This window comes from Mauremys mutica, chromosome 24 (genome assembly GCF_020497125.1).
Source record: "Mauremys mutica isolate MM-2020 ecotype Southern chromosome 24, ASM2049712v1, whole genome shotgun sequence".
Classification (NCBI taxonomy): domain Eukaryota; kingdom Metazoa; phylum Chordata; order Testudines; family Geoemydidae; genus Mauremys; species Mauremys mutica.
The window spans coordinates 8,427,701-8,451,213 of record NC_059095.1 but is presented as its reverse complement, the minus strand read 5'-3'; the positions used below and the strand labels follow the sequence as shown (position 1 = coordinate 8,451,213).

The window sequence follows — 23,513 nt, the reverse complement described above, 5'->3', positions numbered from 1 at the left end:
TCTGACTGACGTACTTTTCAGCTTTGGGGATTTAGGTTTATCACATTTCTACTCACCGTCTATTTTATTAGATTTTTGCCAAGAGACAAAGGCTGTTCAAACAAAGAGAAAAAAAATCTTACTTTTAAATAGCATCTTTCGTTGCAAAGTGTCCACTCCTTAAAGTGTTTTACAATCTAAGCCCCTAACCCTGCAAAGATTTACACCCCTACTTAGTAAGACACCAGTGGGACTACCCGTGCGTATAAAGGTAAGTACACAACTGCTCTGCAGCATCTCAGTTTGTGGGCCTGATCCTGCCAATGCTTTTGCTGCCGAGCACAGGATTGCTTAGTATCATGAACGATCCTATGAAGTAAACTCCTCACATTAGAAAGCGCTGTGCTGGCAGGGAATGTCTGCAGGATCAGGCCTCAAAATACTCTACTTGAGGATTGCTGAATGCAGCCACCTCTGGGGTGGAGCCTGGTGGTTGTTTGACACAAGCGTGTAGGATAGGGAGAAGTAAGAATACCATCTCCATTTGAAACTTACAGCTTAGTGTGAGGGGAGCGTTTTGGCCTGTTGCTCTAGTATATTTTATAAGGACTTTCTTATGTCCTAGTATCACGGAGTCCCCGGGCGATGCTCTGGAACTGCTCCCCACAAAGCCAGTCAGGACTTTGGGGAGCCTCCTCTCCCTTGGAGCAGACTGTCTTCAGGGCAAGAAGCTCACACGGCTTCACCTTCCTGGGTCTGACCTTGGAGCATTCAGCATATGCCTCTCCATGCGCTTCCCACAGTGAGTCCACCCAGGCAGGGCTCTGGGGAAGCCAGAGGGTCCTGCACCCCCACTTCACAGTCAGACGTGACTCTCAGCCAGCCAGTAAAACAGAGGTTTATTAGATGACAGGAACACGATCTAAAACAGAGCTTGTAGGTACAGAGAACGGGACCCCTCAGCTGGGTCCATTCTGCGGCCCAGCGAGCCAGACACCCCCGTCTGCATTCACTTCCTGTCCCCAGCCAGCTCCAAACTGAACCCCCACCCCCCCAACTCCTCCTTTCTGGCCTTTGTCTCTTTCCCGGGCCAGGAGGTTACCTGATCTCTTTGTTCTCCCACACCTTTAGCATCCCCTTGCAGTGGGGGGAAGGGCCCATGTCATTAGTTGCCAGGAGACAGAGTGTCGGCCAAAACTGAGGCACCCACACAGCATTCAGAGGAAACATTAAGAACAGTCCCACTTCGTCACACCTAGTAAGATTAAATTTGTTTTTTAAATCTAGCTTGGACGTTTGCACTAACAGATATGTTTCAGTTCAAACAGGAATTAATTCTGGGATGCCCTATGGCCTGTGTTATACGTAGGTTTGGCAGCATTCGTTATTTATTTTGTTATGACTTGGATGGAAAATATTGCTGCTTATTTTTAAGCATTTTTTCCAGTTTGTATCTATTTAAATTTTCACTGTTATGGGAAACAATCATTATTTAACGACAATAGATTTTGAGATTCAAAAAGTTAAAGCTTTATAACCATGAGAGCACACATTGTCAATATCACGTGTAAATATACAGAGTAAATATCCTTACTCTGGTTGCCAACTTTCCGATTGTAGAAAAGGGAACACCCCTGCCCCAGCCTCTGCCCCGCCCCTTCTCCAAGGCCCCACCTCTGCTCACTCCATCCCCCCTCCCTCCATTGCTCGCTCTTCTCAACCCTCATTCATTTTCAGCAAGGTGGGCAGGGGGTTGGGGTGCGGGAGGGGGTGAAGGCTCCAGGGTGGAGCCAGAAATGAGGGGTTCAGAGTGCAGAGGGGGGCTCCTGGCTGGGGCATGAGGGGCTCCGGCTGGGGGTGCGGGCTCTGGTGTGGGACTGGGGCTGTGGGGTTCAGTGTGCGGGAGGGGGCACAGGGGTGTGGGACAGGGCTCAGGGCTGGGGTAGGGGGTTAGGGTGCAGGACAGGGTGAAGGGTGCGGGCTCTGGTTGCCACTCACCTCAGGCAGCTCCTGGAAGTGGCCGGCATGTCCAGCTCCCAGGAGGAGGCATGGCCAGGCGGCTCTGCACGCTGCCCCCATCCCAAGTGCCGCCCTGAAGCTCTCATTGGCTGCGGTTCCTGGCCAATGGGAGCTGCAGAGCTGGCGCTCAGGGCAGGGGCAGTGTGTGAAGTCCCCATGGCCACGCCTCTGCCTTGGAGCTGAAGGGAAATGCCAGCTGCTTCCGGGAGCCGTGTGGAGCCAGGGCAGGCAGGGAGGGAGCCTGCCTTAGCCCCACTGCGCCGCCGACCGGACTTTTAACGGCCCAGTCAGCCGTGCTGACTCGAGCTGTCAGGATAATTTTTTAACCGGGCATTGTGGTCAAGAAACAGCCTGGCAACCCTAATCCTTGCATCAAACTCCAAGTTCTCAAGTAGCATTTTTCTTACTTTGTACATTTTGATTATTAGTGATAGAAATATTTTTCGTCTGGGTGGGTACGGCGAAATCAACATTTACTGAAATTTACTAATAAAAATCTACTCCTTGCAAGCCTAGCTAGACAGGAGTCACAGTGGTCGCTTCTGGCTTTATAAGATATGTTTGAGGCCAGGTCCTCATTTTGGGGTACGCTCAGCCGTGTTGCCAACTTTTGCAATTTTAATCACAAATCTGGCTTTAATGGGATTTGTTTGCTTGTTTGTTTGTTAAAGCGCCAGCAGCTCTAGTGATGTGAATACCTAATAATCCAGGCTTTAATTGTTTTTAAAAGAAAGTTCCTAGTTCTCGTAGCTGTAGAGAAAACCATGAAAATGTGACCCAAGTACATCCTAAAGGCTCAAAACCCGGAAGGCAAATGAAAAGGTCCCCAAATGTATTATTTTTTTAAATCTCATGATTCCATGTGATTTTGGAAGGTTTGGAATTGGCAGTAGTGGATCAGACATGCTAATAGGGTTACTAACTGTCTTATCACACAAACCCAAACACCCTTGCCCCACCCCTTCCCTGAGGCCCCTGCCCTGCCCCTTCTCCAAAGCCCCGCCCCACTCACTCCATCCCTCCCTCCCTCCGTTGCTTGCTCTCACACACAGAGGGTTGAGATGCAGGCTCTGGGCTGGGGCTGAGGGGTTTGGAGTGTGGGAGGGGGCTGGAGCCTGGAGTAGGGGGTGTGGGGTGCAAGCTCTGGGAGAGATTTTGGGTGCAGGAGGGGGCTCAGGGCTGGGGCAGAGGATTGGGGTGCAGGAGGGGGTAAGGGGTGTGGGCTCCAGTCGGGTGGTGCTCATCTCAGGTGGCTCCTGGGCAGTGGCACAGTGGGGCTAAGGCAGGCTCCCTGTCGGCCTTGGCCCGGCACCTCTCCCGGAAGTGGCCCACACATCCCTGTGCAGCCCCTAGGTGGGTGGGCTCCACACTGTCCATGCCCTCAGGCACACACACCAGTTCCTGGCCAATGGGAGCTGCGGATTCGGTGCTCGGGGCAGCACCCAGAGACCCCCTGACTTCCCCCCTAGGGGCCACAGGGACGTGCTGTCTGCTTTCGGGAGCGGCGCTTAGCCCCTGTAAACGTCCGCTGTTGGGGGTCGCCCCTCTGCCTCACTACCTGGGTCCAGTGAGTGGGTGGTTAGCCTGGTAGGGCAAGAAACCGTCAGGGGCTCAGGCCCTCGGGGGAGGGCTAGGCCAACAGTTCCGTATTGAGCCTCGGTCAGGACGGGGCAGCAAACAATAGTTCAGGGCTCAGACCCTCAGGCAGAGGCTGAGCAAAACAGTTCAGTATTTTAAGCCCCGGCTTCTGGTCCTGAGCGTCGGGGCGAGGGGGAGATGCCACCCGGGAGTGGGGTGGCAGGGGGGACGCAGGCCCGTCCACTCCTCTGCGTCCCAACCCAGGGCCCTAACAGCGGCAGGCAGCCTGCGGCTGTGTCAGTGGGGATCCTGGCCACAACACACTGACATTGGCTCTGGGTGTGCTGCAGCCAGACTAGGGTCGGCTGCCCCCGGGCTACTTCCGACCTCCCCCTCTACTGGTACCTCTGTCTCAGCGGCGTCTTCAACAGCGTCCCACACATGGGCTCCTCGGGATACCGAGCGAGGGGCAAACTGGGCAGCTCCTCTGGGTCCCTTTGCACCGGTTGGCTTAGTGGCTCTTCCAGCATCTGGCCGGCTTCCAGCCTCTGCAGGTATGGCCAGTCCTTGGGTCAGTCGCAGGCGGCAGGAGTCTCCCCAGCAGGAGCTGGGGCATCAGCGTCTGGCCTCTCTGGCAGCCTCTGAGCCCTGGGGCTGGGCTTTTATACTTCCTGCCCTGCACCTTGACCTCTGGGGGGCGGGCACAGGCTCCAGCGACTCCGCCCACTTTGGCATCCGTAGGGACTCGTCCCTTTCTGGGGCGGCTGGGAGTCAGGCCACCTCACTACAGCCCCACCAGACACTTAGTGGCCTAAACTCTCCTGGTTTGGCTTCAGTAGCCTCCGGGAGAAAGAGCGGGAGACTCCTGGCAGACTCCGGGAGACTCCTGGCAGAACCGGGAGGGTTGGCAACCCCCCTTCCCGCCCATGGCGGAGGAGCGCGTGGATAAAGCTCGAGCATTGCTGGAGCATGCTCTTTGCAGGGGCAGTGAGTGCTCCGGCGTGTTTCTGGGCCCTCTTGCCCCTGCGGTGCCGAGTGCGAGACCAGCGTGGCATTGCACTATAAACCCTGCACATCTCCGTGCAATGGGCAAACTCAGGAGTGGGCCGCTTGCTGCCTGGTTTCTCTGTACACCACATAGGAGGGTTTGAAATGTCCTGGGAGAGCAGCCCCTAGGCGCGGCCAATGCACCAAACCCCACCGAGCCTCTAATGCTGAGCCAGCCCTCTAGCAGCCAAGGCTCAGCTCCTCCCGGAACCTTTCTCGGCCGGGCTTTACGCGTAGACGGGCCTCTTTAGCTGCAGCACCCGAGCCAGTGGGCGGGGTTTGACTATGATGGGCGTCAGTATGAGCCAATAGGAAACAGGGATGCTCGGCGTCACCTTGTTTCAGGCCAATGGGAGGCCAGGGGGGGCTGGCTCCAGGAAGTGCCTGTGGGGGGCGGAGAGTTGGCGCGGGGCGGACTCGGGCTGGGCACAGGGAGGGGGCAACATGTCGGAGAGGAAGGTTTTGAATGTGAGTAGCGGGCAGCCTGCGGCGCGGCCCGGAGACGGGGGGAGGGGCCTTGTAGTGGGGGAGGGGAGAGCTGGGGGGCCCATAGCGGGGGAGGAGGGGGAGAGCTGGGGGCCCCGTAGTGGGGGAGGGGACGGGTGGCCCGTAACGGGGGAGGGGAGAGCTGGGGGCCCCGTAGTGGGGGAGGGGACGGGTGGCCCGTAACGGGGGAGGGGAGGAGGGGGAGAGCTGGGGGCCCCGTAGGGGGGGAGGGGACGGGTGGCAGCAGTGTCTGTTCTGCTGAGAGGCCTTGTAAGCTTTGCGTGTGGGTAGGTTCTGATGTGAGTGTGGGGAGCCCTGACACTGAGGCCCTGCTCCCATCCTCAGTGGATCCCAAAGTGCTGGAGCAATGGGTGATACCCTCACCCCACCCCATTTCACACCCTCACCCCACCCCATTTTACACCCTCACCCCACAGCCTCCCCGCTGATCCCTTTCTGCTTTGTTCTTGTAGAAATACTACCCGCCGGACTTCGATCCGTCTAAAATCCCAAAGCTCAAGCTCCCAAAGGACCGGCAATATGTTGTGCGGTTGATGGCCCCGTTCAACATGAGGTGAGGGAGGTGGTGCTGGCAGTATATGTACCGGAGAACCTATGGGAAGAGTTTGGTGGGTTTCATAGGATATCCCTCCCCTTGGTTCTTTACTGTGTTTCCATCGAGCTGACCGTATATTGGGATGGAGGCTGAATCTAGCTATTTGCTGAACGTACTGACTGGATTTTGGTAATAAGGAATGCTTGTGAGGCTTTGGCTGCTTTTTTTTGAGCGAGTTACTGTGTGCACCACAATATTTACAACGGACGTAACCTTTTGGGGAGCAGGTCAATTTTGTATAGCTATAAACTAAATAGCAGAATCTCCTCTAGAATGGTTTAATCTACACACTCCCAAAGTACTATGTATGCACGTATAGCCTGATGCTTAAATGCCAGGGCTGACCAAATGTTCCCCTTCTATATTCATAAGGGGCTTTCAGGCAGGCCTGAGGACAGCATGACCAGACACAAGTCCACCCAGGCTTTTGCTTGTGATGGACACACCTGCCTATTTAGATTCAGCCTCTACTGTTGCTATAAAAACCTCACAGAAACCAGGGGGGTGGAAAGGATGGTCTAGTGGATGTGACTCTGGTGACCTGGGTTCAATTCCTGGCTTGGCTACAGACTTGTGGTGTGAGCTTGGGCAAGTTACCCAATCAGCCCTGTGCCTAAATGCCCTGTGTTTGTTTTTTAACTATCTGGCCACTAATAATAATTATATAATAATATCCATTAATGATGGTGAGGTCCTCAGATACTACAGTGATGAAGGCCATATAAGTACCTAAATGTCCAGAATGTGCAGGTGAACGCCCCACTCCGGAGCAGTATGTCAGAGGGAGGCAACTGTCAATCAACAGAAGTGACACTGATCAAAGATTAAATGGAAAAAATAGCAATGTATCTAATGTCTTTCTATTCTGGTAATCTTAGAGGTTATGTATAACAATAGGTACCAAATGTTCAGATGGGAATGTGATTCTCAAATTACAATGCCCATTAAAACTAGGCTCATCCCCCTTGTATGTCAGTTAGACTCCTGTCTTTCTCTAGTCTTTTATTACATTGTGGACCTAATTCACTTTCTCTTTGCTTCATGTAGGTGCAAGACTTGTGGTGAGTACATCTATAAAGGCAAGAAGTTTAATGCTCGCAAAGAGACGGTTCAGAATGAAGTGTACCTGGGACTTCCCATCTTTCGCTTCTACATCAAGTGCACCCGCTGCCTGGCAGAAATCACATTCAAGGTGAAGAGTTTGAGAGTTCTGTAGCTGGGCTCTTGATTTCTGGGGAGGCAGCCTGGTGTAGATCAGGGCAGTGAGTGTCAGGAGATCTCCATTCTAGTCCTAGATGGTTCCCAACAAATGCTACTATTTTAAGATAACCAGAGGTCAGATTTTGCATCCTAACTACTTCATCTCTATTCCCTTTTTAACAAACAGTAAAGTGTCTCATCCACAGTCTGAGTAGGGCACTATTGCGGCTCAAATGTCCGAGTACAGTGGGTGTTTCTAGGGCATAAATAATCATTCTTTTGGCTGGTGATGTGAATAAACCAAGGTTGAAGTGCTTTGTGTAGTTTTATGTGTTGCTTTGAAAATCATGCTGGCTGTTCATTACCGGCACTGAATAGATTGACAATGACTGGAGCAATAGCAGCCTGTGGCACGTTCACAATAATTCCCTTACGTTGCCCCTGTCTTCCTCAGACGGATCCTGAGAACACAGACTACACCATGGAACATGGCGCCACTCGGAACTTCCAAGCTGAGAAGCTGTTGGAGGAAGAGGAGAAGAGGGTGCAGAAGGAGAGAGAGGAGGAAGAGCTGAACAATCCCATGAAGGTATTTGAATGCCCCCCCTCCCCCAAGTCCTAAATATTGGACTGAGATTTGCACTTGTGCTTCAGTGCATTGAAGGAGGCTACTGCCCCAGTTCTGCACCTTCGGAACTGGCCTAGGCAGAGCTGGGAACTGAGGTCCCTGCTGGCAGCAGGGTCTGTCTTAGCCTGGAATGAGTAAAGGGAGTTTACCACAATCTTTACTTGTACTTCTTAAGATCTGAAAACGAGGCTCCCCATACTCATGCTATTGCACATCTAGTACTCATGCTAAACTCTGTCACTTAGGTACCGTGGCAGCAGGCACTTTAGAATTGCCATACTAGTAATGGAAGCTAATGGGATTGTTTAGTCTGCAGAAGAGAAGAATAAGGGGGGATTTGATAGCTGCTTTCAACTACCTGAAAGGGGGTTCCAAAGAGGATGGATCTAGACTATTCATCCGACGAAGTGGGTATTCACCCACGAAAGCTCATGCTGCAAAACGTCTGTTAGTCTATAAGATGCCACAGGATTCTTTGCTGCTTTTACAGATCCAGACTAACACGGCTACCCCTCTGATACTAGACTATTCTCAGTGGTACCAGATGATGGAACAAGGAGCAATGGTCTCAAGTTGCAGTGGGGAAGGTTTAGGTTGGATACTAGGATAAACTTTTTCACTAGCAGGGTGGTGAAGAACTGGAATGGGTTCCCTAGGGAGGTGGTGGAATCTCCTTCCTTAGAGGTTTCTAAGGTCAGGCTTGACAAAGCCCTGGCTGGGATGATTTAGTTGGGGATTGATCCTGCTTTGAGCAGGGGGTTGGACTAGATACCTCCTGAGGTCCCTTCCAACCCTGAGATTCTATGATTCTATAATACAGTTCCTGAGTTGTCGGAGTGGCTTACCCAGTACTTCAAGGGCTTTCCTGCTTTCCCTGCTAGGTTTTGGAGAACCGAACGAAGGACTCCAAGCTGGAGATGGAGGTTCTGGAGAACCTGCAAGAGCTGAAGGAGCTGAACCAGCGTCAGGCAAATGTGGACTTTGAATCCATGCTGAAGCAGTATAAGGACTATGAGGAGGAGCGGAAACGAAGGGAGCTAGAGGAGGATGAGACGGAGATGAAGTGAGTCAGCTGGAAACCTTGCTCATGTTTGAGTTCTGGTCACACCTGGAAATGTGACACTTTCCAGGCTGCCCCCTGTGGGCTGGGCAATGATCTTAACACCCCCACAGTATTTTAATGGGAGGGACAGTGCCAGAGATCCAAAGGAGGGTAACACTCCCTGCCTGCCCCAGCCCCGCGCCACTCCCGGAAGCAGCCAGCACCATGTCCCTGCAGCCCCTGGGGGAGGGGGAGGGAGGAGGCAGGGGGCTCCGTGCGCTGCCCTCGCCTGCGGGTACCTCCCCCGAAGCTCCCATTGGTCACAGTTCCCCATTCCCGGCCAATGGGAGCTGCAGGGGGCGGTGCCTGCAGGTGAGGACAGCACCCGGAGTCCTCTGCCCCCTCCGTCCTGGCAGGAGCCGCAGGGATGTGGTGCCGGCCGCTTCCGGGAGCGGCGCAGGGCCAGGGCAAGCAGGGAGCCTGTCTTATCCCCGATGCGCCACGGGACTGGCAATCCCACAGGCCGGATCCAAAGTCCTGACGGGCCGTTGTTTGCTCACCTCTGCCCTAGACTGACCTCCTGCATAACACAGGCCAGAGAACTGCCCCGGAATAGTTCCGGGAGCAGATCTTTTAGAAAAATCATCCAGTTTTGATTTAAAAGTTACCAGTGATGGAGAATCCACCACTGACCCTTGGTAAGTAGTTCCAATGGTTAATTATTCTCTCAATTAAAAATGTAACACCTTACTTCCAGTCTGAATTTTAGTTTCAAGTTCCAGCCCTTGGATTGTGCTCTACCTCCATCTGCTAGATTGAAGAGATCAAATATTTGTTGCCCATGTGGGCACATATAGACTGTAATCAAGTCTCTCTGTTGCACCTCTCTGGGGGATCCCTTTGATTTGCAGAGCTATGCTGGAACAAGCCCAGAGCAGGCGATTCCTGGAAGACTCTGACTCTGACGAGGAAGCTGCCCAAGTGCCCTCAGGATCAGTACCGAAAGCGAAACCCACAGACATCTTGCAGGAGGTAAATCCTGGGGGTAGGGGCTTTTCCAAGGTGGCTCTCCGAGATGGGAGATTTTTCCACAAGGGGACAAACTAAAACCCAGCAAACCACACTGCATGAGAAGTCCCCTGGTTTGGAGACGTTGAGGCACAATTGCCTCTTTTCGTGCCTAGTTTAGAAAATGTGGCTCATTGTGTATTAGACTGAAAGTAAACTTCAGCCTGTATCAACATGTATCATCTCCATGGGGGTGAGCTGCTGCTAAGAGCCCCCACCCCTACTGTCATGCCTGACGATGGTTCAGTGGTCAGCACGTTGCTTCCGGCTTTGCTCCCTGTTCTCAGCTTGTACTTTGAAAGGATTGTAATGGTTTAATCATTGTACAAGCTGAAGTCGCATCAATGCAAGATTAGCAGTGGTGGAAGATGCCAGCGGGACAGCCCTGAGGACCGAAGCCCTGTGTTTATACACAGCAGGGCAAGCGTCCCTGCATGATCCCAGCCTATTGTTCTGATGCTTGGTCTGAGGCGGAGGGAGCTCAATCCTTGGTATAATCTCCACAGAGGATCCAGCAAACAGGCCAGTTAGTGCCAATTGCAGATGTCGCTTTTTGATGTCGATCCCTGTCCACTGAGACCGTCAAACGGTACAGGCTTCTGAAAGCTTTCAAGTGACTCCCAAGCCAGGCTGAGAACTGTGAAACGTTCCCTGTCCCAGTGCTAATCCTTCTGAGCCATCTAGTCACTAGTGTGTTAAACCCAGTGGTTGGTCCAGCAGCCAACACGTGAGGTCACAGAAGCTGGATACTGGGAAGTCCTGTTGCACACATCTGGATCACCCCTCTGCCAACGGACAACTATGCCCGCTGACCAGTGTCTCTTCCGGGCTTGCTGTGGATGCCCCAAGCAACGGGGCATCAGCCCTGGGTCGGCTCTTCCGCAAGCTTTCCCTGGTATTCAGCCTGAATCTTCCTGGGCTGATTTCGTTCCTCTGCACCTAACAATGCTCTATCCCATCCCAGCCAAACCCTTTCTTCACACCCTTTAGCTATCCAGAGAGGGTCTTTCTCCTTGCTGCTCTGCGACATGATACCTCTGTGTCTGCAGCTCCAAACCACCCTGGATTTTGACGCTGATGTAACATTTTGCATAGTCTCTCTTCCCCCACTGGCGGCTCCAAGGACAGAGAACGTTAATATCTGCTTCCTTCTGTAGGCTACCGAGCCCCAGAGTAAGAAGCTGAAGATTGAAAGCTGGGAGAGGAGTGTGGGCAAACTGAACAGCCAGTCCCAGCTGGCAGGCCTGGTCACCGTGAAGAAACAGACCCCGGGCTCCACCACAGCTAACGGTGTGGGGAAACAAGCGACACTACAGAGCTCAGGTAACTTTGGTTCAGTCTCACCTGCATGGCAGTGTGGGATCTGATTAGCCACTTAACTCCAGGCCACCAAGGTGGGGTCTAACAAGACGGTGACATCAAGCAGTTTAATCTCGTGTGTCTGTGTTGTCTTCGACTATATGTTGCAGTTTAGTAATTCATGACCCAATAGAACTTTGCCAGAATGGCATCAAGTCTGGTCTTGGGATTTCCAGTAGGGCTAATACCCAGTGTTTCAGAGAGGAAGCCGTCTCCTCTCTCCTGCCTCCCGTATAGCACATTGTTATGGGGAAGTGAAATTCCTTCCTGACCGCTCTGGCAAAGAGTCTGTGCCCTGATGCATGAGAGCTGATTGCCAGAGTCTCAACTTCTATATTAACATTTTGGTGCTCAGATACAATGATGGTGCCAGTCTGTAGAAGTACCATGATAAATACACCTCTACCCCGATATAACGCGACCCAATATAACACCAATTCGGATATAACGCGGTAAAGCAGTGCTCTGGGGGGGGCAGGGCTGCACACTCCAGTAGATCAAAGCAAGTTCGATATAACGCGGTTCCACCTATAACGCGGTAAGTTTTTTTTGGCTCCCGAGGACAACGTTCTATCGAGGTAGAGGTGTATATTGATATTATTGCTCATAAAATTATTGAGCTCCTCTGTTTGTTCTGTGTCTGTACAACACCTAACCCAAAGGAGTCCTGGCCTGTAACTCAGGCTCCTAGTTGCTACAGTAATACAGACGGTAATGTGAGATCAGCCATGGGGTTTGAATTTACTGTGCCGTTCCAAAACGTACTTTCCACAATGCAGTTGGCACAGCTGTCTGCTACAGTAACGTGAACAGCCCGCAGCTGATCAGAAGCCATCTTTCATCTTCATTTTAAGTTGGTTAAATCTCCTTTTATTGTAGAGGGAGTTATGTTGTATGCTGTGATATCTGGATAGTGCGATTCTGCCTTCTCCAAACTCCCCTGCCACTCTCAGTTGCACCCAGCATTCTTTCCTTCCTGTCCTAAACCGTTGCGTGGGGTTGCCTTGTTCTGTTGAACAGCGGCTGTGTTCCATCGCAGAGGTGGCTGCATTTTGATGGCGGGCGAAATGATCCCAGCCCTCTGGGTAGTTTGTTAAGCTTTTTGAATGACAGGTGCAATGTAAGATGACGTTGGCTGCTGATCCAAACCTGGTGTTTCACGAATGGCCCAGTTGAATGATGTTTTCCCTATGTGATCCACCCAGCAGTCCCTCCACCCCCGTTTCCAGCTTGAGAGCTTGTACACAAAAGACAGTTTCACACACTGGAGGCCACCTCACAGACAGCATCTGTGTTAGACTCACCTCACCCTCTTCTAGTTTGGTGGAAGCAGTCTATGCTTAAGTATCTCAGACGTTTCCATTCTCTTATGGCACCACCAGGGGGCAGGAGGGGAGCCTCCGTAGAATTGCGACCATCTCAATGTCAAACCTTTTAATCCTCATTGAGGTTCAGACAGGCTGCCAAGGAAGCTGTTTTACTCCAGGTCTTAATGCCTGGTGTTGCAGTGGGTGCCCGGAACATGGCAGTGCCCATCCAGGCAGCAGCAGGAGTGATTTCCTCGGGCGTCCATAAGGTGCAGCTCTCTGTTCTCCAGCCGTGGGTGTGGGGTGTGAATGATTGAACCTGCTCTGTTTGGCTTCTAGATGCTGGAAGTTGGAGCTCCTCGCTACCTGCTGTGACCCCGCCATCATCAGCAGCCCAGGGCTCTTCCCTCAGCCTGTTGGGGGTGTATTCCGACAGCGAAGACAGTACCAGTGACTGAGTCTGTGGGTCTCTGCTGGGACCTCTCGCTCCGCTTCCTTACCCTGCTGGAGTGGAGCGAGGCCAGGAGTTGGCAGTGGGATGCAGTGAGGGAAGAGTTTCCTCTCTTCACCCCACCACCAGGCAGCTGCTGTCCTAACAACTGAATCCTGCCAGAGAGCTGGCGTCCTTGTGCATAGACGATCCCCGTGGGATTCCCAGGCCGTCTGCACACATGGCCAGTCATGTAATCGGAGCTGCCCTCCCTTCCTGGAAACCCCTAATATACCGTCATGTTGCTGCATTCCTTCAAACTGGGATACAGGGGGACTGCTTCCAGTGCAAGCAGATTGCCTCCAGGCATCTCTTCCCATTAACCATCCGTCAGTCCGGGCTCCTGTCAGCCTGTCGTGAATGATGGTGGCACCAGCAAACCAGAGCTGCCCAGGGGAAAAATCTCTATTAGATGAGACAAGCTTCCCCTTTTCAGGCATGTTTCCAGCATCTTCGGAGAAAGGTTCCTGACCACGGGTTTGGGGAGAGCGGGGAGTAGAAAGTGGCTGCCATGCCCGATAGCGGGAGCAGAGCCCCAAAGCATGTCGGAAGGGGCTGAGAGCAGCAGGTCACCCACTGTGGCTGGAATCCATCATGCTGTGTTTATCGAAAGCCTTGTCAGCAGCAGCTAAGTGGAGGGTAATGAAGTGTGTGGTTCTATATACCACCATCTCCCTCACCACCGACAGTCTCTTGGAATTCCTGTAAAACCCAATCTGTCTCCAGACCTCTGTTAACTCTTCCCGTGTCTGAATTCTTGGCATGGGGCTGCGATCTTCTCTTCTGTCCTCCTCAACGTTGCTACATTTAGCCTGTGCTAAAGTTAGAGACCGTGCTAGCGCCTCTCATTTCCCATGAGGATCATGCAGTTTTTAAACACAGATGTTTAACTTCAGATGTAATAAAGGGTTCTGAAGAGCATTTCTCCCTTCCCCTGTCATTCTTTGTAAAGGGGTCTTCAGAGGGTGTTGCCTAGTGGTTAGGGTAGGAGATTGGGAGACAGGACTCCTGGGTTCTCTTGCTGGCTCAGTGTGAGACCTTTTTAGTTGAGACACAGGGAGTCACTAAATCACCTGCCCGAGAGGTCGACAGAAATATGTTGAGGGTGGATTAATTAATTAATAGACGTGCTAGAGTCAGGGATGGAAAAGATTTAAAGTCCTGGATCAAATCTGTGCCCACAGAATATGCAGAGGATTCAGACGAGTTCAGCAACCGTGTGCTTGCTTCATGCTATTGTGTCCTTAGCTCATAGACTTTAAGATCATAAGGGACCATCCTGGTCATCTAGTCTGGTCTCCTGCCCATCGCTGGCCACAGAACCTCACCCCCTCCTGCTCCTGTACTAGACCCCTAATGCCTGGCTGAGTTACGGAAGTCCTCAAATCACAATGTAAAGACTTCAAGTTACAGAGACTCCACCATTTATACGAGTTTAAACCTGCAAGTGACCCATGCCCAATGCTGCAGAGGAAGACGAAACCCTCCCAGAGTCCTGAAGCCCCTTAGGATCTCCAAGCAGAGTCAGGAAAAAAAAACCCCAAACCTCCCTGCGGTCTGTGTTCCCCGAAGTCCTTCCCTAGCTCTGGGTAATGTACTTTCCCTGGGTTCTCCCGTTTCCCATGACATGCTGTGCTTCTTGCTTTGAGTGTTAGTGGGGGGTTTCTAGGCCTCTCTCCCTGCCCCATTCTGTCTGCCTGTGGCCTTCTAACTGGGTGAGTCAGACAAGACAAGGTCAAACAACTGGCCGGGACTCAGGCAATAACCTCTTTGTCTCAAGTCATTCCTAACTACGCCTGGGCCCCCACACCCATCAGGGCAGTCCCGGCTCCAGCAGCTCGTTACCCGAACGCTCAGGAGCAGGCAGCGGAGAGCGACCGCAAGGGGCAAATGCAGCCTTGAGCGTCCCCCTCTGTCACTGTGGAGGGAGGGTGAAGCTGCCCAGCTGTAGCTTTACTGAAACCCACGACTCCTGCGAAGAGCACCAGGAGGATGCAAGTGTGAGCGTCTGTCTGCCAGAGGCTTTGATTTAGGGGTGTGCCGAGCCAGAGACTGCCCGTGCGAAGGCTGGAAGCCCTGCTCAGGGGGGCCTTGTCTGATCGCCGTCAGGGGCGAGCTGTGCACTGGAGCAGTGCTCTGAATTCCTGCCAGGCTTACAAAGGTTAAACCAACAGCCGCAGGGAGAGGCATCAAGCACTGTGCTGTCATCCAGTGCTGCTGCTTGGTCTCACTCTCCCCTGCCTCCTTTCTGGGAGTGGGGGCTGGCAGGGGAAGGGGGCTGGCCTCCTTAAAAACAGAGCCCTGCTTTGGAAAGCCAAGGGCCGGGCTGCTCCTGCTGTGGGGCCTGTGTGTGAACTGCACGGTGCCTTCGGAGGTGCACCCAGCCAGGCCCCAGAAAGGAGCCGGCAGCCAGGAGACGCTCACTCCGCCGAGAGACATTAATGGGCTTCCGAACTCTCGTAATTAGATTAATCTAAAAAGGATGAGCGAATGCCCCTGGGGGAGCGGAGGAAGGTGCAACCAGCCTTGCTGGCGGAGCAGTGCCAGGCTGCGTCCGCCAGACCTGCTGGCTCCATGAGCATAGCAGCCCTGCGGCTCTGGTTTACCCACGGCAATCAATGGAATGACTCTGTCTCATTGGAATCCCATTTCTCTTGGGCCTCGGTTGCTTTTCCTTTGTGATGACAACGGGGAGGACTCCGTGCTCTCCCTGGCAGGAGACACGTACCGCATGGCCGCTGCTGGAGGAGCACCGTGGCCTTTGGTAGGAACAGCTTGCCTTCGTCAGAATGTTACCAGCGTTTCTGTGATCAGGCTCCATCTCGGCAGCCAGTTAGAACCGGGCTGTGGCATTGTGCGCATGTGGCAACAGCTGCTGGGTGACACTTTGAAAAGATTGGGGTAACCTCTCATTTCCCATGTGCCAGGCTCCTCCCCCTTCCGCCCCACATCACACTGCTAGCCCCTGCGACTCACCTTGATTTGTATCACAGCAGCACCCAGAGGCCCCAAGCGAGATCAGGGTCCCATTGTGCCTGGTGCTGTATGTACCCCTACAGCAGTGGGGGAGAAGGCTGCTGTGGCCTCATTCACAGGGGGGAGGGTAGCCCAGGGCGCTCTCAACTTTCTTCCTGAGGTCACCCAGGCAGTGTGCAGCAATGATGCCTGCTCCGCAAGCCCATCTCTCTTGCTGCCGTGCACTAGAGAGAGACGGGTCCTTATTTCCTCAGCTCCTAGTGTAACCTGGATGCTCCATGTGCCTGCCTGGAGTTGAGAGACTCAGTTCATTCCAGGTAAACAGAAGAGCCTGCCAGCCCCGTTTTCAATGGGCCAGCTCGGAGCCCTCCCCTCCACTGAGCCTGCCTGCCTGCCACGGATCTTTGCCGTCCGTGAATCTTTCCCACATGCCTTCACCGCTCCTTGATCCGTGGGATCATCCGCTCTGCCATGGCCACTTAAACCCCCGACCCCATCTGATCACATGATCCTAGGGGCTTTCCAGTCCACTACCTGGTGTGGGTAGGGTGACCAGATGTCCTGATTTTATAGGGACAGTCCTGATTTTGGGGTCTTTTTCTTATATAGGCTCCTATTACCCCCCACCCCCTGTCCTGATTTTTCACGTTTGCTGTCTGGTCACCCTAGGTGCGGGATACGATCCATCTCTGCCTCATTGCCTCCCCAATTGTTCCATTCTTCACCCTCTGTCCTCCTCGATCGTTATCATCCTCTTCAGGCAGCGCTTGTCAAACCTTATCGGAGCTGGCTTCCGTCAGGCTTGCGTTTCCCTGGCTCTCCCAGCTGCGTAGCACTGTTGGGAGAGTCTCCCAGGCGTTGGACAAGAGGGAGACAGTGGCAAAGATGGCAGGGAGTACGGCTTGTGGTAAGGTACGGGCCTGGGAGCAGGGGGTTCTATCCCTGGCTCTGCCACTGGCCATAGGCAGGCCACTTGCCCTCCTTGTGCCTCAGTTTCCCTGTCTGCTAAAGGCCACTCTGACCTGCCAGGCAGAGTGCTGGTGACACTTGGCTAATGTGCGTTCGTAGAGCGAGTTGAGAACATTGGATGGAAGGTGCTAGGGAAAGGAAAAGAGTTACTAAGTGTTATTAAGAAACAGCATTAGGTGACCGTAACAAGTGTTCATTGTCACGAATGGGAGACCCAGTGCAAGTTATTTATGGCCATCCTCAGAGGGACTGAAACCAAGGGAAGGTAGGAGCCTTAAATATCTTTGAGGATCTGGACCTTGGGGCGTTTCTGCACCGTGCCACAGAGCAGGCTACAGGGGTATGACCTGCAGAGGGCTCGAACTGCCTCTGCTGGTGCCAACTAACAGATACCTACTGCCCGTTTGAAACGCGAGCGAGGTACCTGTTAGTTCGCGCCAGCAGGGCCTACGCAGGGCTCTTAGAGCATGTGCAACACATGCGAGCGCCCCTCAGTTCACACTCCCGTAGTCTGCCGGGCGGCACTGCATGGACTAGCCCTTAAAGTTGCGATTGATCCTGCAGAGTAGTGACGTCGGTCACCCGATGCCTCCCTGTCACTCAGTCATGGGAGGGCGGTTCTGAGCAGACTGGATTTACACAGCGGCAGGGCAAGGAGCGGTTAAAGGATTTCGTTCAGCCCTTGGCCAGTGCAGGGCCGGTGCAGCTCCTATAGTCGCAGGGTTCTGGCTGGTAATGTGGAGGATGGCCCTTTAACTGGGTTCCTGAAGGTCACTGGCCCACGGCTCTTGGGGCCTGCATGGTAGGCAGGGACTCACCCTACATGCCCATGATGGTCTCTTCTGGCCTTCAAATCTATGCAGTGAAATGTGGCGTTTGCCCAGCCTGGGGATGGCTTTATAGAGATACAAACCAGGCCCCAGTGGTTACTGGCCACACGCACGACGTGCAAGCGAGCAGCGCGGAGTGTTATCGCTGCCAGGATCTGCAAAGCAGGGTCACAACTCCCCCTCCTGCTTCTCCGCCTGCAGAGCTGCCAGTCATTGCCATGGGAGGCGGGCGTGCAGCAGGACCAGCGTTCCCACCGCTCATGAAGAGTCTCTGGCTGAGCGGATCCTGTGTACGTGGTGGTGGCATCCCTCTCTACCCCCCACCCCCACCCCGAGGCACTCTTCATTACTGCTGTGCCTGGGGGAACCTTGCTCCATCCTATTACCTTCCCAGCCCCGCTCAGCCTCCAGGTTAGCAGCTCCCGCTGGCTTCGCACGCCGTGTAATAAACCCATATGGAGGCTTTTGATTTTGCCAGCACAATCGCATTACTCCCTGTTAAAAATGGCTTGGCCTGGGGTAATAAATTGGAGGTGTCAGAGCTGTTTGCTTCTTCATCTCCTCTCATTACCCAGAGCAGCGATTGATCTCCGCTGCTGCTGTCCTCCAGCGGCACTGGGGGAAGAAAATGGGAATTGCGAGTACCGCTGATGCTTTGGGGGGCAGGGGGCAGTTTGCGGGGGGACAGTTGGGTCTGTTTGGGGGGCGGACCGGGGAACTGTCCCATTCTTCCCCTTTGGGGGAGCATTTTCACAGCATTCTAGCCATCAGAGAGAGATGAAAGATCCCTGTTGGGCTGTGTCTGATCCAGCCCTCGCTGCAGCTGGGTTAGAATCATAGAATCTCAGGGTTGCAAGGGACCTCAGGAGGTATCTAGTCCAACCCCCTGCTCAAAGCAGGACCAATCCCCAGACAGATTTTTACCCCAGTTCCCTAAATGGATCCCTCAAGGATTGAACTCCCAACCCTGGGTTTAGCAGGCCACTTGAGTGCGATCTCCAGAACTTTTTCCAGTTTAGAATGCGACATCCACTGTATCCTTGAAGAGACCATTCCGCCATCTCCATTTTCCTCCCCACCCCCACGGCGGTGATGGGGTTCTCTTGAGGTGTTTCACGTAATAAGGGCTGGGGGAGAATTCACCATTGTGGCGAGGTCAGTTCCAGGCCAGCCTCTTTCCAGATCCTGCCCAGTACCCCAGCCAAGGGGCAGCATGTGCCAGACTCAATCAGTTCATCCCTCAGGGAGTTCACTTTGCTTTCTTCGCGAAGGAGACCAAGGCAGAGGTGGGGTGAAACACCAGTTGATTTTTCACCACTTGGGCCCTGCTTAAAAGGTCCAGCGTAGGTGGTGTGTCTAGCTGGATTTCCAGGCGCTGGTCCTGGATTTTCAGCCTATTCTTGCCAGATTCCAAGTTTCAAAGCCCAGCTGCTTTCGGGGACGTCTGCACTGCAGTCATGGGGTGTGTTTGCCGCTTGTGTAGACATACCAAGCTAGCTCACGTACTGGAGCCGTGACAGCACGCCCTTCAGCCCCCCTGGAACCCTGGGTCATTACAGGGCTTGCCTGTGCTGAAGCTTCTGCCCTAGCCTGGTGCCAAGCAGGGGTGAGCCCCGGCTCTGCCAATAGCAGCAGTGCCTGCCTGCACTGTAGGGGGTTTTGCAGTGGTTGGCTGGGCTATGGGCCTGATCCGAAGCTCCCTGAACTCAATGTCTGTCTGTCTACTGACTTGCCCAGAGGTGGGATCAGGCCCTGTATTCCCAGCCCTAATTAATGAGCAGGATTTCACTAATTAACCCTCGTTTAAAAACAGCAAGCAGGGACCTATTTCAGCATGGATTTAACACCCCCAGATTATTTTGGGCGCGTGCGCTCGCTTGGGGGAATGAGACGGAAGAAACGTTAAACCCCCCCCCCCTGCATTTAAAGGAGACAAAAGGCTAAATCAGATTTTCCTCTTGATTCTTCTGTCACTAGAACAATTAACATTCCTGGCACATGAATTATAATTAGCAGCCTCTTCAAACATTAATACTTCAGATGCTGGATATTTATATAGGGCTCTGGTATTTATATTTGATGAGATCTGTCAACAACTGTTCTGCTAGACAGAATATTTTCCAGCCGAGCACATTAAACAGGACAATTAGCTGGCTCTTATGCATATTCCCCCTAGAAACACATTTAGGCTACTTCTCAATTGCTGATTGGGGAGCAGTGGCGGGGGGGAAGGGGGAGAGAGGATTCTTTGTTCTGAAACAGAGGAATAGATTAGTGTCCCAGGAGGTGGCAAAGAACGCTACCGTTTTTATGAATACTAAGTACAAAAAGCTACATTGAGGTCAGGACTACAATGTACCAAAGGCAGAACATTCAAAGGGAAGCGGCGGCAGAGTTCAGGGCTCAGGTTGAAAGGACGTCGTCTCTGCTTTAAAGGAAAAACAATGAGACTGTGGCCCTTTGGGCCGCTTGACGATGAATGAAGAAGACTTGAAAGATTTCATTTCTTTCTCCAAAACCAGAAAAAAATAGGAGGGTTTTAACCTTAGAAAAAGCAGAAAGATTAAATCTGGTCTTCACTGTTTTTTTGCTGGATGTCTCCTTGAAAGACAGGAGAACTGAAGTGGGGGGGAATCTTTAAAGACAGCTTTTCTCCTGAGTGTTTGTCAGACCTTTGAGTTAAATCAATGTGAACAAAAACAAATGAACCCAGATCTTTGAACAGTCTGACAGAAAAAAACCCTCAATGGCTCAAGTTTCACTTCCTTGGTTGCTATGTGGTGGTGTAATCCTCCTAGTTTTCCAGTTGTCCTCCGGGAAGAACAGTAGACAAGATTTGAATGTATAGGTGTTAGGTCTTTATACATCATAAAGAAACAAAGCGACCACAGAGCACTGATGATGACTGAGAGGCACCTAAATAACTTTGAGGACCTAGCAGTAGGGCCCTGCTCCTGCTCTGGGTAGATGGACCCTTGTTTCCATACAGAGCCACCTTGCAGGAACCGTGCCTACCCGACACGCAGTACGTTGAATGCTAGTAACTCTTGAGAGCGCTTGTGCACTTGCCCTCTCAACCTCAAAGGACACCAGGATCTATGTCCGTCGAAACCCACTGGTATCAGTCTGGCATGGAAGAACTGGCAGGCCTGAGCCTTAATTAGGAGCAGAGCTAATTGAGAAATGAGATGGTGTTTCAAATGTCCACTTGTCCAGCTTTCTTCAACGTTTTCCAATCAGCTCGAAGTAAGAGCCTGTTGTTATGTTTCATAACATACAAATAGAGAAGTGAGATGAAAACATAAAATAGTCTCGCTGGAAGGTTGCAACGTAGCACTGCTTTGTTTTGTAGACTTCAGGATGATAAAAGCAGAGAGAGACAAAGCAGGCTGCTCCTAGAGGTACAACTCACCCCACCTTGTTACTCTAGGCTTCCTGGCTGCAAACTGACTGCTGTGTTCATGCTTCCCTACAGAGGCTCCTGCCTGCAGGACCAGGAAACCCCTGAGCATTTAAATTGATAGCTCTCCCATGTTAATAGTTTTCCACACACCACACCTGTGAGCCCAGTTTTCCAGGGCTTGCAACATACAGACACACACACATCCACGTAGCCCCAAGGATATTTTTAAAGCTATATAAGTTCTTATGAATGTATTTTTATTACAGTAGCACCTAGAAGTCCCAGCTGAGGGTATCTCTACACTGCAACTGGGGGACGGGATTGAGTTTGGGTAGGCGAACCCGCATTAGCTTTCGTCTAGCTGGCGTGGCAGAAAATAGCCCGGCCTACCGCATCTTCACTGCTATTCGTAGCCAAATTAAAGCTAATTTGGGTATGCCTGTGTGGCACACCTTCCATTGCAGCGTAAGCCTGCTCTGAGATCATGGCCTCACTGTGCTTGGAGTTGTACAGAGACGTCGTGAGAGACAGTCCCTGCCCAAGAGACCTCACAGTCTAAATAGCAGAAGGGGAAATGACTTGCCCACGAGCACACAGTAGGTCAGTGGCAGGATTAGAACCCAGCATGCCCAGCTCGGCCAGCGCTCCAGCCATCCTGCCTCGATTTCCCCCTGCTGCTGTGACTAGGGCTGATACTCATCCAGTAAGAAAATTTCAGGTGCCCCCCCCCCAGGTGAAATTTGGCTTGCACAGTATTTCATCTGCCCACCCAAAATAGCCCTGGCCAGTCCGAGCGGCAGATGCTCGGCCCCTCCCCACCCACCAGGGAGCAACCAGCTGCCGCTTTAACAGACTCGATGGCATCTCGTTCCCATCCGTCCAGCCAGCCTCGCTGTTGTGTTTGTTTTTCCTTAATTCCTATCGGCTCAATTTCTCTCTCTCTCTCTCTCCAGCTGCCCTCGCCTTTAATTCCCCCCTCCCTCCACTTTCCCTCTCTCCCCGATCTCCCTCTCCTTTATTTACGGCCACCTTCTCTCTAGCGAGCAGAGCCCGTTTGCAATTTCACACCTCAGGTTGGGCTGGGCGCCACGGAGCAGCCGGCGTGTCTAGCCGGGGCCAGCCAGGGGAGATGGGATGGAGAAGGCTGAAAAAGGAAGCGATTTAAACCTCCCCTCTCTGCATCCCCGCAACTTTCTTTTGCCTGCTCAATTTCAGCTTCTCCCTCCCTTTTCCCTGGTCAGTTTCACCAGGCTCTGGCCTCTGCGGGGAACTGACTCTATTGATGCTTCCCTAGGCGATGCTCCATCGGCATCAGGGATCTGGAGAAGGGGCATTTTCCCTCCTGCCTCCCTTTCCCTGTTGCAGGGGATGACACTTCTCCGGGAGCCGGGCCTGGGGGGTGCTAGGTATCTGCCCCTCCGGCTGCTGCCTCGCTTCTCTCTGAAGGTCTCCGTAACCTTTGCAAACTAGAGGGAGCTGTGCATGCGAAACCCTTAGGGCCAGGAGGAGGAGGCGAAAAACCCTTTGACGTATCAGGAGCAACGATTGCAAAGAGGCTTCCAGACCTTCCAGCCACCGATTTTTTTATTTATTTTTTATCTCCCGCCTTTCCCCAAATCATCCCCAACAACCGCATCAGAGCCATGACCGGCTTCCTGAAGCTGCGGCTCCTTCCCTCCTTCCTCCCCAAAGTAGCCCGCGGGTCCCCGAAAACAGGAAAGAACTGATGGGTGCAAAAGGCTGAAAAGTCTCTTCCCACTCCCGCCTCCTTTTCTTTGTGCAGTTGCCTGGCACAAAGCGACTGGTGGCGGTTGGAGATCGCTGGTGCGGCTGTTTGGGCGGTGTTGTGTTGGCAGCTGCTTTCCTGGATCCTGGAAAGGAGAGGAGCTCTCGAGGAAAGCATCAGAACCACCCTCTCCGAATCTAACCAAGGAGAAGGCAGCTGTAACTGGACTCTTCCAAGCTAGACTTTTGCTAAAGTTTGCCAGTCCTGCTTTTGTGAATGTCTCTTAAGAGGGAGGAGGTTTGATGATTATTTTTGTTTTGTAAGATCCCTGTTTGGGCTTTGGAATAAATCACTGTCTCCCCCCCCCCCCCCCCCCGCGCCAGAAATAAAACCCGAATGATGGATGTGTGCCAGTGTGTACTGGAGATGGTCTTGTTTTTCCAGGAATTGCGTGTATGAGGGGTTGACACTTCAGCAACCTTAACTGTAAACCAAGGAAGTTTCTGGTGGTGATGGGAAATAAATATATACACAGCTACGAATCTGACAAGCCAATGTAGCCGGGATGCGATTCCGTTCCCTGGATCTCTTAAAGGAGTCTAACAAAGACTTAAAAGAACCACTGGTTCTATATTTATGTATTTAAGAGGAACTTTGTAAAGGCAGTTTTTAAATGGACATTAATGCGCCTGGCTGGTGTTTGAACGGGTGAGATGTGCATTGTCTAGGGTTGTTTCGGGGTTGTTGTTTTTTTTTTAATGTTTCTTTCCAGACCATAGGAAATTGTCTT

General features: G+C 52.5%; 1 protein-coding gene across 1 annotated transcript; it reads left to right on the top strand.

Annotated features, from left to right (window-relative positions):
- The first annotated feature begins 5,011 nt into the window (after positions 1–5,011).
- Positions 5,012–13,738, top strand: YJU2 (YJU2 splicing factor homolog). Its single transcript, XM_044999093.1, has 8 exons — positions 5,012–5,091; positions 5,583–5,683; positions 6,773–6,917; positions 7,380–7,514; positions 8,435–8,616; positions 9,507–9,627; positions 10,821–10,986; positions 12,669–13,738. The coding sequence occupies exons 1-8, from the start codon at positions 5,068–5,070 to the stop codon at positions 12,785–12,787; spliced, it is 993 nt and encodes a 330-aa protein (XP_044855028.1). The 5' UTR covers positions 5,012–5,067; the 3' UTR covers positions 12,788–13,738.
- Positions 13,739–23,513: the final 9,775 nt, after the last annotated feature.

Bases quoted from the DNA above. Each gene is read 5' to 3' on its own strand.
- YJU2 (XM_044999093.1), top strand. From the start codon at position 5,068: ATGTCGGAGAGGAAGGTTTTGAAT. The intron at 5,092-5,582 runs GTGAGTAGCGGG...TTGTTCTTGTAG, and splicing joins CGGAGAGGAAGGTTTTGAAT to AAATACTACCCGCCGGACTT. The intron at 10,987-12,668 runs GTAACTTTGGTT...TTTGGCTTCTAG, and splicing joins AGCGACACTACAGAGCTCAG to ATGCTGGAAGTTGGAGCTCC.